General features: G+C 34.5%; 1 protein-coding gene across 1 annotated transcript; it reads right to left on the bottom strand.

Moving 5' to 3' along the window:
* Positions 1-11988: 11988 nt before the first annotated feature.
* LOC149235596 (uncharacterized) lies at positions 11989-13397 on the bottom strand. Its single transcript, XM_089372161.1, has 3 exons — positions 13166-13397; positions 13009-13084; positions 11989-12680 (listed from the first exon to the last, which is right to left on the bottom strand). Exons 1-3 carry the CDS (start codon positions 13172-13174, stop codon positions 12250-12252), a joined length of 516 nt encoding a protein of 171 aa, XP_089228287.1. The 5' UTR covers positions 13175-13397; the 3' UTR covers positions 11989-12249.
* Positions 13398-13726: the final 329 nt, after the last annotated feature.

Below are 13726 nucleotides of genomic sequence, written 5' to 3'. Positions count from 1 at the left end.
CTTCTGCTCCAAGAGACTGTAGATATGCAGTGGTTCTTATCTTCCAGTGAGTAAAATTGTTCCCATCAAAGACTGGTGGCCTGATGTGTGCCTCTCTTTCTGGATTAGCCATTTTGATGGATCTTTTCCTTCAAGCGATCAAGCTTCCTCTAAAGGACCTGCTCCGATACCAATTGTTGGAAATAATACTGAGAGGGGGGGTGAATCAGTATTATCAGATCAATAAAACCTTTTCAATTTCATACTCAGAAACATATACGCGACTTCAGTTAAGTGAATCCGCGTGTACACGCGACTGTGTCTAAAGAAACTAGCGTATATGCAGATATCTTATGATTCAGTTAATCTTATCTTCAGTAAATGCATCAGAACATTATTAAGCAATTTAACAGTAAACAGGTGCAGTATAACAGAACAGAACATCACACAAGAGCCACACACATGAACACCATGATATAAGGTGGAAACCCAATGTGGGTGAAAACCACCTGCTGCAATTCGTCTCTTTCTTCTTTAATGAGAAACTTCTTTTACAATATACTGGTGCAGTCCTTTACCAGTATGCAGGCTACAACCTGCAGAGGGCTACAACCCTCTCTTTCGTTTTCCAACTACTTCTGGAAGGGAGCTACAACTCCCTCAGCTCTTGTACTAGCTGATCCATTTACTAGTACGTAGGTGCTGACCCTACAACCTTCAGGGACCACGTTTCATCAATTTTCAGACTGGATCCAAGAGTACAAAGCAAACATTACCGCAATACAATCATCAACTTATACTTGCATCATAATTCATTAAACAACCCAATACCGAATCACTGAAACCCTGTCATCAAGAACACAGAACCCAAACCAGAATCTAGAACTCTGCAACAACCACCAGAATCAGCAACAACCTGAAATATCAACCCTTATCATGCATACGCTACTTCACTGTACCAAAACCGCGTGTATACGCGCTTTCTCCAAAGGCAACCCGCGTGCAGATCTAGAAATGATTACTTCTGCCTTTGCTGTCAGATCCGACCCTTGCCAAGCGTCCCGAACAGATAACCAGCAATACCAGATCCTCTCACTGCGTCAGACACCCACACACCTATCTTTGCCTAGTGATCTTCTCCTTATATAGCCTTAGGCCTTGTTCAATACCAAGAGCCAAAACCATAGAAACACAATACCATCAACTTCAAAACTAGGGATCGACACGCCCATCGAGACACAATGGTCCGAAACCATAGGCACAACTTCCAAGGACTAACCGCCATGGACCAAAGGTACTTTTCCACATACACGCGCTTTTTATGAAGCCAACCTGCGTGTACACGCGACTTGGGCTTAACAAACCTGCGTGTATGAACTTCCTTGGTAAGCTGTACTAGGATCTCTCTTCTGATTAAGTTGCCATTACCTGTACCAACTTCTGAGCATCTATACCAACCTCTGAGTGAGTTGCCATCAAGGACAACACTTGAATCATAATGCCAACAATAGTAACTACCAAAACATGATTCTTTATGCTACTGAAATATTCCAATAGAGAAACTTAGAATTCTTATTTTATCAACAGAGAGTTTCCCTCATGTGATTATTACATGATTATGCAGGAATCTTGTTTCTCTTCATTCCAGACATAAAATACCTCATTTGGGGCACACGCTTCTCTTCATTCCATACATAAAACACCTCATTTGGGGCACATGGATGTTGGCATTGTGGCCACAGTATATCTAGTATGTTTTCTTTTCGTTCTTTTTTTTGCAGGAGGAGGCGGCTTCACGACCTACTGTCTGTTAAAATAAGCTAATTACTCTTGCATGAGGAATTCACTAAAATTAGAGAGTTAGTTAACTGAGTGTTGAGTGTTGAGTGTTGAAGAATTAAGTCAAGTCGAGTTAAGTCATAGTCGAATTAAGTGTGTGGTTGCATGTCAAGATATTTTAGGTGAGTTGCTAGTCGAAAAGGTTTAAATACTCTTCACCAGGTTCATTGTAAGAATCATGTTTTGTGTGATTAGTAGAAGAGTTGCAGCTCGTGTGTTTTGTGAATGAATTTTGTGTTCAAGCTCCTCTTCCTTTCCAACAAATTGGTATCAGAGCTGAGGAAGGACCATAAGGTTCGTGGTGCCTGCAAAGCCAGTGAAAAGAGGGCCAAGAGAAGAAGACGAACAATTTTTTTTTAAATTTTCATTGAAAATTTGTCGAACTATTAAAGGGTGCACACTTTGTTAGTGTAAGAACCTCACAAATATCGTTTAACAATGATTACAAGGCAATTGTTTTTACACATGATTTATATCCTCACGTGGGTTTTTCAAAGGATTTTTTGAAAAGCGATATATATGATAATAATTTTTTTTAAGAGTGATTATAAAATGGTTTTTTTATAAATATTTTTTTATATAAAATAATTTTTATATTAAAAGTAATTAAGGGTTTATTTATAAGGATTTTTTTAGAGGAGCTTTGTAAGTTTATAAAAAGGAGAAATTTAAAGTTTTTTTTAATGATAAATTTTGAATAAAGATGGCTTTCTAAAATTTCCTGACCCAGTTTCCACTGTTTATAGGGAAGGATTATGATGTGTGGGCCATTAAGATGGCGACCACGTTGAAGGATCATGATGTTTTGGATTATGTCTAGTTTGGGTTTTCAGAACCTAAGGATGAAGCAGAAGAATGATCTCTGACTAATGAAGAGAAGGAACAATGGAAGAAAGACAAGAAGAAGAATGCATAAGCATTGCAACTTATCTAGCAAGGAGTGGATCGAGCAGTGTTCTAGAAGATTATGATCACGTCTTCAGCAAAGGAAGCATGGGATACTTTTGCGACAAGTTATAAAGGTATGACCAAAGTCAATATATTTAAGTTGCATAAAAATAGGAGAGATTTTGAAAGTCTGCAGATGAAGGAGACAAAGGACATCGATTCATTCATGAATCGGGTCATGATTGTCATAAATCGGTTAAAAATTTATGGTGATGAAATTAAATATCAAACAGTGGTTGAGAAGGTCCTCAGATCTTTGTCTACCAAATTTGATGTTGTGGTAGCAGCCATAGAAGAAGCCAAGGATTTGGAATCATTAACAGTTGATGAGTTGATGGGATCACTTCTATTGCATGAGGAAAGGATAAGTAGAAATCAGGATTCCACTTTAGAAACCGCTTTCAAAAGTTAGGTTTCTATTTCAAGAGACAAAGGTCAAGGCAAAAGTAGATCGAGAGGAAGAGGACGAAGCAGAAGATATGGTGGTCAGAGAGATGGCTGAGAAGAGCATGAACATGAAAGTGGAAGCACCAATTGAAGCTTCAGTAATAATCAAAGAGTTGACAAATCAAAGGTGAAATGTTATTATTGCAATAAATTTGGTCACTATGCCCGTGATTGCAGGAAGAGGATAGTTGATCAAGGGAACCAGAGAGCTAATGTCACTATAGAGAGTACTAACTCCATGTTCCTATCTTTCCATACCATGCATGAACCTTTTGATAATGTGTTGCTATTGGACATTAGTTGAAGTAACCACATGACAGAAAAAAAGAATTTGGTTGCAAATTTGGATCAATATGTGAAAACAAAGGTAAATTTAGGGACTGACAAGACTGTGGATGTAGATGGCAAAGGAGTGGTCAACATTCTGACCAAGTAGGGGGAGCTAGAGACAATCGCAGAGGTATATTATGTTCCTAGTCTCAAATATAATTTGATAAGTGTTGGTCAATTGACATGGAAAAGATATAGATTTATCTTTCAAGGACAAGAGTGTGTTATATATGACAAGCCTCCAGGTAAGCAGTTGATAGAAAAGGTGAAGATGACAAGGAACATACTCTTTCCTCTAGTTATGAATTACAATGATTAGGTCAATTCTTTTATAGTTTCATCTTCTAATTATTATTGGTTATGGCAATTTCAATTTGGACACTTGCACTTTTCTGGTTTAAGATTGCTTTAGCAGAAACAGATGGTCAGATGATTACCTCCCATCAAAGAACCTTCTAGTACTTGTGAGTGTTTCATCTAGGAAAAGAAACACCGTGAAAGTTTTCCCAAGGGAGTTGCATACCAAGCAAAGAAACCGCTTGAGCTAGTGCATACAAACTTGTGTGGACGTATAAGTACACAGTCGATTGGTGGAAGTAGTTACTTCCTTACTTTCATTGATGACTATAGCAGAAAAACTTGGGTTTACTTCTTGAAGTAGAAGTCTGAAACTTTTGCAAGGTTTAAAGAATTCAAAGCCTTATAAAAGAACCAAAGTGATCGACAGATCAAGGTATTGATGTCAGATCGTGGTAGAGAATATGATTCAAAGGTATTCCATGATTACTGCAAACAACATGGAATCATAAGACAATTTACAACCAGGTACACATTGCAAAAGAATGGTGTAGCAGAGAGAAAGAACAGGACAATTATGAACATGGCAAGAAGCATGTTGAAAGGCGAAAACTTATCTAATGAGTATTGGGCAGAAGCAGTTTCATGTGCTATCAATGTGATGAACAGATATCCTATAAAGAGTGTGATGAGCAGTGTACCAGAATAAGCATGGCCAGGTATATCTTGAAGTGTATCTCATCTCATAGTATTTGGATGTGTAGCTTATGCACATGCGCCTAAAGAGCAAATAGGCAAATTGGATGATAATAGTGAAAAATGCATATATATTAGTTATAATGAGCAATCAAAAGCTTACAAATTGTATAACCGTGTCACCAAAAAGACCATAATTAGCAGAGATGTTATGTTCAAAGGACAAGAGTAATGGAATGGGAGTGCAGACAAAGTAGTTGATGCACAAGTGTCACTGATGGAAGAAGATGATGTAGCAGAAAAGAAGCAGCAAGAATCACAGGTGAAGACACCAAACAAGGACACCAACAAGGACTCCAAGATTTTTTTGAGAAACATGGATCTTCAAACAGATCAATAGATTGAGATTCTCATAACAATCAACTAGGTGATGAATGAGGCAATGGTAAGAGAAAGATGAGAAGTATGAGAGATATTTATGATGATTTGGATACTATTTCAAATTTGGCATTGTTGTCATTCCAACCTACTTCGTTTGAAGAAGCAATCAGAGATGAAAATTGGGTGCAAGCCATGGATGAAGAAATTGAAGCTATTGAAAATAATGATACATGGGATTTGATTCATTTACCAAAGGACAAAAATCTCATTGGTGTAAAGTGGGTGTACAAGACAAAGTTGAATGAGAAAGGTAAAATTGAAAGATTTAAAACTAAACTTGTAGCAAAAGGATTCTCACAAGAACCAGGAATATATTTTGGAGAAATGTTTGCTCCGATAGCCAGATTTGATATTGTAAGAGCAGTTCTAGCCACAACAGCTCAGAACAAGTGGAAATTATATTAGATGGATGTGAAATTATCCTTCTTGAATGGAATTTTAGAAGAAGAAATTTATGTGCAATAGTCTCCGAGATATGATGTTAAAGGTAACAAAGATAAAGTTTAGAAGCTGAAGAAAGCACTCTATGGACTCAAGCAAGTGCCTAGAGCTTGGTATATTAGAATCAACATCTACATGATTAAGAATGGATTTTGCAGAAGCAACATCGAGCCTACCTTGTACACAAAGGTAAATGAGAATGGACAAATTTTGATTGTCTTCTTATATGTTGATGACATGATTTTTACAAGTGAATTTGAGTTAGATGAATTTAAAGCAACCATGATGAAAGAAGTTGAGATGAAAGATCTTGGTTTCATGAAATATTTTCTTAGCATAGAAGTTGAGGAATCTGAAAATGAAATTTTGATTTGTCAAAATAAATATGTCAAAGATTTGCTGAAAAGCTTTAGGATGGAGAATTGCAAACATGTACCTACACCAGTTGTAACAGGTACAAAGTTAAGCAAGAACGATGAAGGACTAGATGTCAATCCAACTCTATTCAAAATATTGGTTGGCAGCTTCATGTATCTCACAGCTACAAGACCAGATATTATGCAAGGAGTGAGTTTGACTTACAGATTTATGGAGACTCCAAAAGGCACACATTGGAGTCCAGGAAAAGGAATTATGAGATACATAGCATGAACTAAAGATTGTGGCATAATGTATGAAAACACATAAAAGAAGGATCTGATTAGATATAAAGATAGTGATTTTGCTAGTAGTTTGGATGATAGGAAGAGCACTTTTCGTTATGTGTTCCATATTGGTTCAGGTGTGATTTCATGGGCATCTAGGAAGCAACCTATTGTGACACTTTCGTAAGAAAAAGTAAAATATGTAGCAGCAATATCAACAACATGTCAAGAAGTCTGGTTAAGAAGAGTATTTGATGGACTTAAGAAGAAACAAGAAGGATCAACAAAAATATATTGTGACAACACCTCAACGATTGCACTATCCAAGAATAGTGTGTTTCATCAAAAGAGAAAGCATAGTGATAGATATCACTTTCATAAAGAACTTGTGAGCAATGGAGAAGTTCACTTGAAGCCTTGTAAATCTAGTGATCAATTGGTTGATATATTTACTAAGTCATTAAAAAAATATGTGTTTGAGTTTCATAGAAGAAATTTGGGTGTTGTAAGCATAGCTAAGACATAGATCAGTAAGCATGTTTGATTTGTTATGAGTCAGCTTTACTTTAGCATTCATAATTAAGGGGGAGTGTTAAAATAAGCTAATTACTTCCGCATGAGGAGTTACCTAAAATTAGAGATTTAGTTAACTGAATGTTGAGTATTGAGTATTTAATCATTAAGTCAAGTCGAGTTAATTCATACTCGAATTAAGTGTGTGGTTGCATGTCAAGATATTTTAGGCGAGTGGCTAGTCGAAAAGGCTTAAATACCCTTCATCGGGTTCATTGTAAGAATCAAGTTTTGTGTGATCAATAAAAGAGCCACAGCTCATGTGTTTTGTGTATGAATTTTGTGTTTAAGCTCCTCTGCCTTTTTAACACTGTCTAACTCTAGAAATTATACAACATTATGTTGTTGTTATTACTATAGTAATTTTACACATTGTACTTGTTTTGGGTTGTGTTAATTTGGAATATAGTCACTACTATAATATTTTAGTGTTAGAAGAGATGAATATTGGTATTGGTTTATTACATATAGTTTTTTTATTTACAGAGTTCAATTTACATAATCAATTTATAGTTACACATTGTACTTGTTTTGGGTTGTGTAAATTTGGAATATAGTCAATACTATAATATGTTAGTGTTAGAAGAGATGAATAAGGCTATTGGTCTATTTACATACTCAATTTATAGTATTCAATTTATAGTTACACATTGTACTTGTTTTGGGTTGTGTTAATTTGGAATATAGTGACTACTATAATATGTTAGTGTTAGAAGAGATGAATATTGCTATTGGTCTATTACATACGGTTTGTTTATTTACAGAGTTCAACTTACATATTCAATTTACAATATTTAATTTATAGTAACTAGTATCTGTTGTTTCTTATCCCTTTATGATTTTTTGTCTTACTATTCTAGAAGTTCTGGGCGAGACCTAACCCCTGGACCTGCCCTAATTATTCCAACATTCTTTCTAAACTCATGATTGTTATCCTAGGCTTCTGGTTAGCAACTCGGCTAGGTAACTAACCTGGGTTCAAATTTCTGTAAATTATCTGATATAGAAATTACAACTGATAAATATTGAACAAAATTTCTTTTTTCTTAAAAACATATTCATCAACAGAAAAAAAGAGAAAAACATATACTCATTATATAGAATAAATAATGTACAACAAAACAAAATACTTATATTTTTGTCAAATATCTCAACCATCAACAAAATCACCAAGAAAGGGATCACTGAGAAAGGGAGTTCTCCACTCAACCAATGAGTATGGTATTCATTGGGCAAACAACTCACTAAGCACCAGGCTATAGTTTAGGATTCCACTGGCCAACCAACTCAAGAATTCTTCTCTTGGCAGCATCCTGCCTCCCCTCAAAATGTCCTGTTTGAGGTTTAGAAACTTAAAACTTCATTATCCTCTCTTGGTCCTCCTCCAACCAGGTACCAAGTTCTGAACGTTGCCTCAAGTTTTCTTCCCTCTCACTCTCTTGGCTTTGTTTTCCCCAATTTATTTGTAGGGAGAGGAATAACTATATAGTCTGGTAAGTGAAACTCCCATTTAGCACTTTCCCCATGATTTTATGGGTTAATGTTATTTATATAAAATAAAATAAGCATTTGCTAGGCTTTCCACATGGCCAATAGTTACAAAGCCATTTGAACTAAAAGTAAACTAGCCTAGATCCATCTTAACTCCAGATCTATCAAGCACCGAGAGGGATCAAATCTCTCGAGATGCAAACCTCTTTTTTGAGTGCAAAACTTGAGGAAAGGTTTGCACCTCGAGAGATTTGATCCCTCTCGGTGCTTGATAGATCTGGAGTTAAGATGGATCTAGGCTGGTTTCAGTCATGTGTGGCCAAAGAAAATCTAACAAATGATTGATTTTATCAATAATATGTAAAATCATCTAATATTAATATAATCATTTTAAATATGCTAAATATAATATAATCATTTTAAATATGTTAAATGTCTCAAATTAATCTGGTCATTTTAATTTTAAATTTGCTTAGTTACCTCAATTTGCTGAGATGATAATTATTGTGAATAACTTTAATGATGAAAAATGATGAAATAAAAATTTTGAATGTAAAGTGACAATGTAATAGTGTCGAATGAGAGAAAATGTGAATAATAAGAATATAGTAAATTACAAATAGTCTTCATTGTGATTAATATCAAACTATTTTCTTCTACTATTCTTATTGTAACCCTTGTTACTTTTGTTGTCTTTTCATATTGATTATATGAAAAGGATAGGTTAAATTGTAAACCATTTAAATCGTTAGCTCGAGATATTGTAGTAAACATCATACCTTGTCTCTCTTTCTCTCCAATATTACTTTTAAAATTCATGCATTTTGAACAAACAAATTTGCGGCCTTGGGGCAAAATATTTATTGTGAACCGAAATTCATTATGAAAAAAATAAAATATAAAGACAACCAAAATTTTTATGGTGAGCTGAAATTCATTATGAAAAAGATAAAATATAAAACAACCAAAATTTTTATTGTGAGCCGAAATTCATTATGAAAAAAATAAAATATAAAGACCTAGAAATGAAATGCATAGAGGAATAAATCAAACCTAGAAATCCTTCTGACATCGAAATCGCAGTTCTTTCTCACACCGAAATCGTTTCCCATTTTGCACAGATCCTAAAATCGTTTCCTCATAAATAGAATTGGACACTTTATTTTTGTGTTATTAATATAGTTAGGGAGAGCCGTGTTTTTTATTAGGGTTGATATTAGATTAATTAGATTAAATTTTCACATTACATTTACATTTTATATTTATTTACATTTACATTTACATGTTTATGAGATCTACCCATTTCATTCTATTAAATTTTCAAATAACATTAAGCTTATGTTAAGTTTAATTTTACGTTTTTACTTGAGATCTACCCCATACTCGGGTTAGGTGATATCTACATGATAAGTTTATGTCGGTGCGATAAAATATTTGCAACTTACTAAAAAAATGTTACAATAGTTTAAAGAGTGTTACAATACTTTAAAGTTAAGATATTAAAGTGTCTTACAATAGTTTAAGTTTATGTCGGTGTGATAAAATATTTACAACTTACTAAAAAATGTTACAATAGTTTAAAGTTATGATATTAAAGAGTCTTACCATAAGTGAGTTGAGATATTAAAAATAAGTATTTTGAGATATTAAAAATAAATATTTATACTTTTTATACTCATTATATTTAACCAATCAAATTTTTATCTTAATTTAGAATTCATCCTTGGCATTATTTCATATTATTTTAAATATTAATTTATATTATTTAATTACAATAATCTTGAATGCATATATTTATATATATAATACATATTTTTATTTTTATTTATAAAATATAAATATTTGTGTTATTATTTATAAATTTATTTATTTCATAATTTTTTTAAATTCATATTTCATAATAATTATATATAAAAGATAGAAAAACCTTAAAACTTTATCCTTTAGTTTTACTTATTAGTGTATGTGACATTCCTGATATATATTAATATATAATTGCTATATTTATATTTATAATAGATATTAATACATATTGTGGACATTAATTTCATTTTGGGAATCAAAGTGGCCTCCCTTTCTTTTCAATGTTATGGTGCACTTTTAATTGGACAAAACACATTTAAAAGTATGTTTTTTCATATCCTGGTTAAAGTCCTTTTTAGGGTCATCATTCTAAATTAAATTGCTGAAGGACATAAACCTCATAAAGTTTAATAATAGGCCTAGGTGTCTCATAAAACACGTTGCAGCTGCAATCTAAAGTTGGGATTGTATCGAGAGTACTGATTCCGTGGTCAGTTTTTAACTTTATAAATTTTATTTTAGTTTTTCAAATTGAGTTTAGATTTTGCCTAACGGAAAATAATTTTTTTGCTTAATAAAATGATATCACTAAGAATATACGAAATTGAATCAAACCCTAAGCCCTCAAAATACATCCCATTTTCAATATTTCCCTGCCATTTTATTCCCCATCTTTCAATATCTTCCAATGTTTTTGAATTCCATATTTGTTAAAAGTAAATTGTGTGGTCTTTTTTCTTTTTCCACAATGAACTTTAATATAAGTATATTACAGCACCATGGTAATTACTAATTTGGAATATGCAACAAATGTAGAGAGAGCTTACAAATGTAAATTTTTATTTTCACTTCTATAATGCTCTCTGACACGTGAGGGAAATAGCACTGATTTTCTCTCTCCACATTCTATTCATTTATTTACGTGCTATCACTCAAAAGGCGAGCGCTATTCATGTCAAAGGGCATCTATAATGATAGAGGTGGAAATAAGAGATACCATACCCACCGCTTTTAATAAATCCGTAGAAAGGCGATCCCTAGCAAGGAATAAAGTCCTAATATTGGGAAATTCTGACAATTTAGTGGGCGTTAGGCAACATCAGGATAGTACACTGGGAAAAAAAAGTATTGTATATTAAATTTGAGCTGGAATCCTGTAACTTATCTTCGTTTAAATCCTGTAACGGGACCACCAGGATGACGCTGCTGTGGTTATAATATTTTTAATTCTTTGGCGTTGACCTTAACCGATCAGTAAATCTTGAGTTACAAACTATTTACTGCAATACTGCAACATATACGTCATGGGAAATCTGTACGCATATATTCCATTATCTCCGTATACTGCGCAAATCGCCTCAAATAGATTCGAATAACGTAGTCTAAACTGGCGACAATTTTATTTGAAATAAAGTTTTTTTTTTTTTATAAAATCAAGATAACATATCTTGAAAATAAGGGATTTTTGGAAATCCAGATTACTAGTGTCAAATTTTAGAATTTTTGATGTTTCACAGATTTTAAAAATGCTAAATCTATTTCTACCCTTAGAAAAATATTAAATATTTTTTATTTCATTTTTTTTTAAATAACTCACTGAAGTTCTTCTCTCACTGTGGAGCGAAATCTTCGCCCACTTAGACAATTCCAGTCAGATTTTACTAAAATACTGACGCAGGTACTTTTGTAAATATTCTATAATCAAGTGAACATGTCCCCAAATAAATCTTTTTTGACCAGATTCTTCAATAAACAAAACACACAGGACAAGTTTCTCAACAACAAATAAACAACTTTTCACATATGGATGGATGAGAAGCTGTCTTCCACATTATATTATTATGTCTGGGAAAAGATACTTGGACTTCACGTCTGCACCAGATGTTTGAAGCCAAATTGTTTATTTCGGCAGATTCGACCCAGGCTCAGTATTTTCAACGCTCAGCTATTGAAAAGTTTGTGCCTAACCTTTTATGAATTGATAGAAAACTGATTCACACAAAGAAAATAGAAGAAATCCATCGCTCTCATACTAAAAATGTCGCAATTGGGTCGGTAGTAACCAAAGCTTACAAAGAAAGTTGCCTTTCTGCTAAATATTAATCAATAACAACAGTGCAGACAGAAATCTGCCCTTTTCTCAATATTAATCAGGACACACAGTGAAAACAGCAGATCTGCCTCTCCAGGCAACAGTAACTGCCAAAGCATGATTCTTTATACTACTGAAATATTCAAACAGAGAAACTTAGAATACTTATTTTATCAACAGAGGGATTCCCTACTTATTTATCAACAGAGGGATTCCCTACTGTGATTATTACATGATTGTGCAAGAATCTTGTTTCTCTTCATTCCAGACATAAAACACCTCATTGGGGGCACGCGGATGTTGGTAGCGTGGCCACAGTATATCTGGCCTGTTTGAACAAGCATGACATGGAGGATAGCACCGTGCCTCGCACACTGGATACCACATTGCGGGTGGCGCTACAATTTCTTTCTTCTCTTTCTTTTCTTCTTTTTTCTCCTCTTTCTTTTCTTCCTTTTTCTCTTCTTTCTTCTCCTCTTTCTTTTCTTCCTTTTTGTCTTCTTTTTTCTCAGGAGGCGGAGGAGGCGGCACGGGCCCGGCGGACATCAATTTAGCGCACCTAAACTTCCTTCTCAGCAAATTGGCGACGCCCACGGGATCTGCATCTCCGATCACCGTCAGCGTCCTCTCCTTCATATCGATCGACAACGAATCGATTCCTGCAAACACCCAAACATTCAAGAACATTCGCAGAAAAAGTAAATTAAATCGTCGACCGCGAATCGATTCCTGTAATCATCCAAACATTCAAGAACATTCGCAGAAAAAGTAAATTAAATCTTTGACCGCGAATCGAATCCCGTAATCACCCATACATTCAAGAGCATCCGCAGAAAAAGGTAAATTAAATCTGTTTTCAGCGAAAAATTAAATCTTTGACGGCGAATCGATTCCCGTAATCACCCAAACATTCAAGAACATCGGCAGAAAAAAAGTAAATTAAATCTGTTTTCAGCGAACAAGAGAGTGACGTGCAAGAATTCTTACCATCGATTTTAGTGACAGAATGCAAGGCGACCTTCTTGCATTTATCGCAGCACAGATCCAACGACATCACAGTTTTCTGCAGAGCAATCAAGTGTCAGCTCACAACAGGAATAAAACAGATAATCCAACCCTAAAATTTGAACACATCAGGGCTTACATTCGCCATCTGAACCCGTGCAGAATCAGGAACAAGAATAGGATGCCTTGCAGATTTTTATTCCTCTGCAGAGATCTGAACAATTATGGGAATTCCAGGGCTCTGAAACAAGATGAAATTTTTTGCTCGTTATAAGGCAATCAGACCTTGGCTTTAACAATGGCCATGGCAGATAAGAAAATATTGAAATCAGACCTTGGCTTTAACAAGGGCCATGGCAGGTAAGAAAATATTGAAATAACCCTACAACAACCATGTAGCACGAGACGTCTTGACTACGTAACTCGAAAACAAGGAAGACCATTGGATCGGCGCACGTCGCTGACGTGGCGAGAATGCTCCTGTCTATCGTAGCATTATGTCATCCATATGTCGTAGGTGACTAGATATGTTTATTGATGGCAGCTGTCAAAGTATTTGAGGGTGTGCGTCAAACAAGTATAGAATTTAATTTATCTTTAATGTTTTCCAGAAGGGAAGCCATGCACGCTAAAACAACCAAAAAGGGGGGGCGCCGAGAATTGACGAACTCATTTCGAGTCTGGTAATTTGCAACGTTCA

This window comes from Pinus tabuliformis, chromosome 8 (assembly GCF_031772625.1).
Source record: "Pinus tabuliformis cultivar Carrire ecotype Pingquan chromosome 8, CPIR1, whole genome shotgun sequence".
NCBI classification, from domain to species: domain Eukaryota; kingdom Viridiplantae; phylum Streptophyta; class Pinopsida; order Pinales; family Pinaceae; genus Pinus; species Pinus tabuliformis.
Note: the sequence above shows the minus strand (reverse complement) of the source record. Positions and strands in the feature narration are given on the sequence as shown.